The sequence below is a fragment of the Aphanomyces invadans genome (assembly GCF_000520115.1).
Source record: "Aphanomyces invadans strain NJM9701 unplaced genomic scaffold supercont1.30, whole genome shotgun sequence".
Taxonomy (NCBI): domain Eukaryota; phylum Oomycota; class Saprolegniomycetes; order Saprolegniales; family Verrucalvaceae; genus Aphanomyces; species Aphanomyces invadans.
In genome coordinates, this window is record NW_008580175.1 from 725,947 (window position 1) to 728,126 (window position 2,180).

A 2,180-nucleotide genomic window follows, 5' to 3' on the forward strand; every position below is an offset into this window, starting at 1 on the left:
GCCAAAGGGGGTCATGAAAGAAAAATATTCTTGTGAGTCAGGGTGCAACGGCAGCTGCCAGTACCCTTTGGTCCAGTCCAAGGTGAAGTAGACACACGTTCCTTCGAGACAAACGAGTGCGCTATCAAGGTTAGGCATGAGCCACGGCATCGGATCCGTGCACGCGTTGATAGGGCGACTATCAGTCGTCCTTCGCAGCGCGCCTGCGTCTTTCTTCGGCACGATGCGGGGCGCCAAGGCCCACGTTGACCGGCTGTTCTTGTACACCATACCGTCCGCTTCCAGCGCTTCGACATGTTCGCGCATGTACTCGACGTGCGCTGGTGGATATCGTCGCATGCCACACTTTACCGGCCTCACGTTGGGTTTGATCCGCATCTTCAAGGGCTCTACCTTCACAGACGATTCATTACCAAGGTCTTCACGGAACACGTCGACGTGGTTCCGTAAACTCGACGTCAGGCGATGCAAGTCCTTGGCGTCGAGCCCACGCCCTTGAGCTTCGCCCGCTTTGGCCATTTGCACCTTAAGCACACTGTCGCGCCTCTCGCGACGTGCCTCTTCGTTGTCCTCGACAATCGTCGAGTTCATGACTTCAGGTGTGGCACACTGCATCGCTGTCTTCGAGGCAGGGATCAGGCGGATCCCTACTTTCGGCCATTAGGCGCGTCACACGCGCCATGTTGGAATAGGGGATGTCCACGCCATCAGACACATCCCACTCCGATTTCTGCTGCCGCGCTTCGACGAGCAGGTCGTCCATAGAGAAACCGAGGAATTCCATGACGGGACGACTGATGATTAGATCGATCGATGAGGCCGTGTAGTCGACCCAGGCCTTCAGGCCACGGAGGACAAGCGGACCGCACGCCGTATCGAGGGTTAACTTGCCGAACGCGGCGCGTCGCGACATTTTCTGCGGTGCAGCCGTCTCTCCATAGTGGAAGACCAGCTGTGGCTTGTCTTGTACCACGATTTCTAGAGGGACGGCTGCCGCTGTCAATGCTTTTGTAACACCGCGCAAAACGACGTTCACATCCGCCCCCGAGTCGAGCAAGATATTCTCGACTCGGACAGAGTCTTCTACCAAGGCAACGCGGTTCGTAGCTCGGCGATTAGACTTGGCGGCCAGCACGTTGATCTGGCCTTGGCGCTTCTTGACGAACGCGTCAACAGAAGCTGCGCCTCGCCAGGTGCAGCCTTTGGGCAATCCACAGCTTAGTGACTCTTGTCACCGCACTTCAAGCATCCCCCGGGCTGCATCTTCTGCACCACTTCGTCCTTGTCGCCCGAGGCATCTGGTTTCTCTACTGGATGCGCCTTCAGGGCGTTCCTCGTGCCGCCGTCACGACGCCCGTCACTGCGACTGCCGCCATCACTTCTTCTGCCGCGGATGCCTCTTTCACCACCCGTTTTCGATGCATGCGGATCAGCCGTTGCTTTTTCTAGACCGAAATTCAGCTGGAAACCAGCGGAAAACCGTCGGAGCCAGTTGACAAAACGAAATACACCGCTTTTCAAGTCCTTGTTTCGGTGAAGATGTAACTGCTTGTACACCGCAATCTTCAACGTTTCAGGTCGGATAGCACGGCCATCGCCTCGACAACGACCTTGCCCTCTTGGTGGAGCACCCATTCTTGGTGATCTTGCTCCAACACACGCACAAGGTCGTCCAGCATACGACCAACTCTGGACTCGGCGTCCAAAGTCTTCATGTTAAATCGGATAGCGGCCACAAGTCGCTTTTTCAGGTCGTCCAGATCTTGGGGATCTTCTTCGAATGCCGCGTGAAACCACGCGATCCATTCGGCACTTCCGAAACAAGGTTGTGGTCCTTGTGAGGTCAAACATGGCGATCCGTCGTTTCGAGAACGGGTTCATGCAGGCACCCACGGGCATCACAAAGGAACGCAATCCTATGCATTGCAGGGCATTGATCTGCGCCAAGTACTTTTGGTACTCGCGCATAAAAACGCGTCGCTCCGACTTTGTCGATCCCTTGAAGGTTGGAGCTTGTGGGATTGTTGGCGCGTTCCACACTTGGCCGCGACCATACCCATAGTAACTACCCATGTCGATATCATCGATGCGATGGTTGCCTCTACCCGCGGTAAATGCCTCTTCGGCAGCAGCAGCTGCTCCATCGGCCGCTTCTGCCACTCCAGAGTTTATGGTTGCTT

General features: G+C 56.1%; 1 protein-coding gene across 1 annotated transcript in view; it reads right to left on the reverse strand.

Moving 5' to 3' along the window:
- H310_11315 (hypothetical protein) overlaps positions 1 to 2,073 on the reverse strand; it is a gene marked incomplete at both ends in the record, with an annotated part of 3,160 nt that extends 1,087 nt beyond the window's left edge. The window contains 6 exons of the mRNA XM_008877937.1: positions 65 to 121; positions 180 to 593; positions 652 to 1,179; positions 1,236 to 1,563; positions 1,611 to 1,812; positions 1,952 to 2,073. Of these exons, the coding sequence (XP_008876159.1) occupies positions 65 to 121; positions 180 to 593; positions 652 to 1,179; positions 1,236 to 1,563; positions 1,611 to 1,812; positions 1,952 to 2,073 (1,651 nt within the window). The remainder of the gene's footprint in view (positions 1 to 64; positions 122 to 179; positions 594 to 651; positions 1,180 to 1,235; positions 1,564 to 1,610; positions 1,813 to 1,951) is intronic.
- Positions 2,074 to 2,180: the final 107 nt, after the last annotated feature.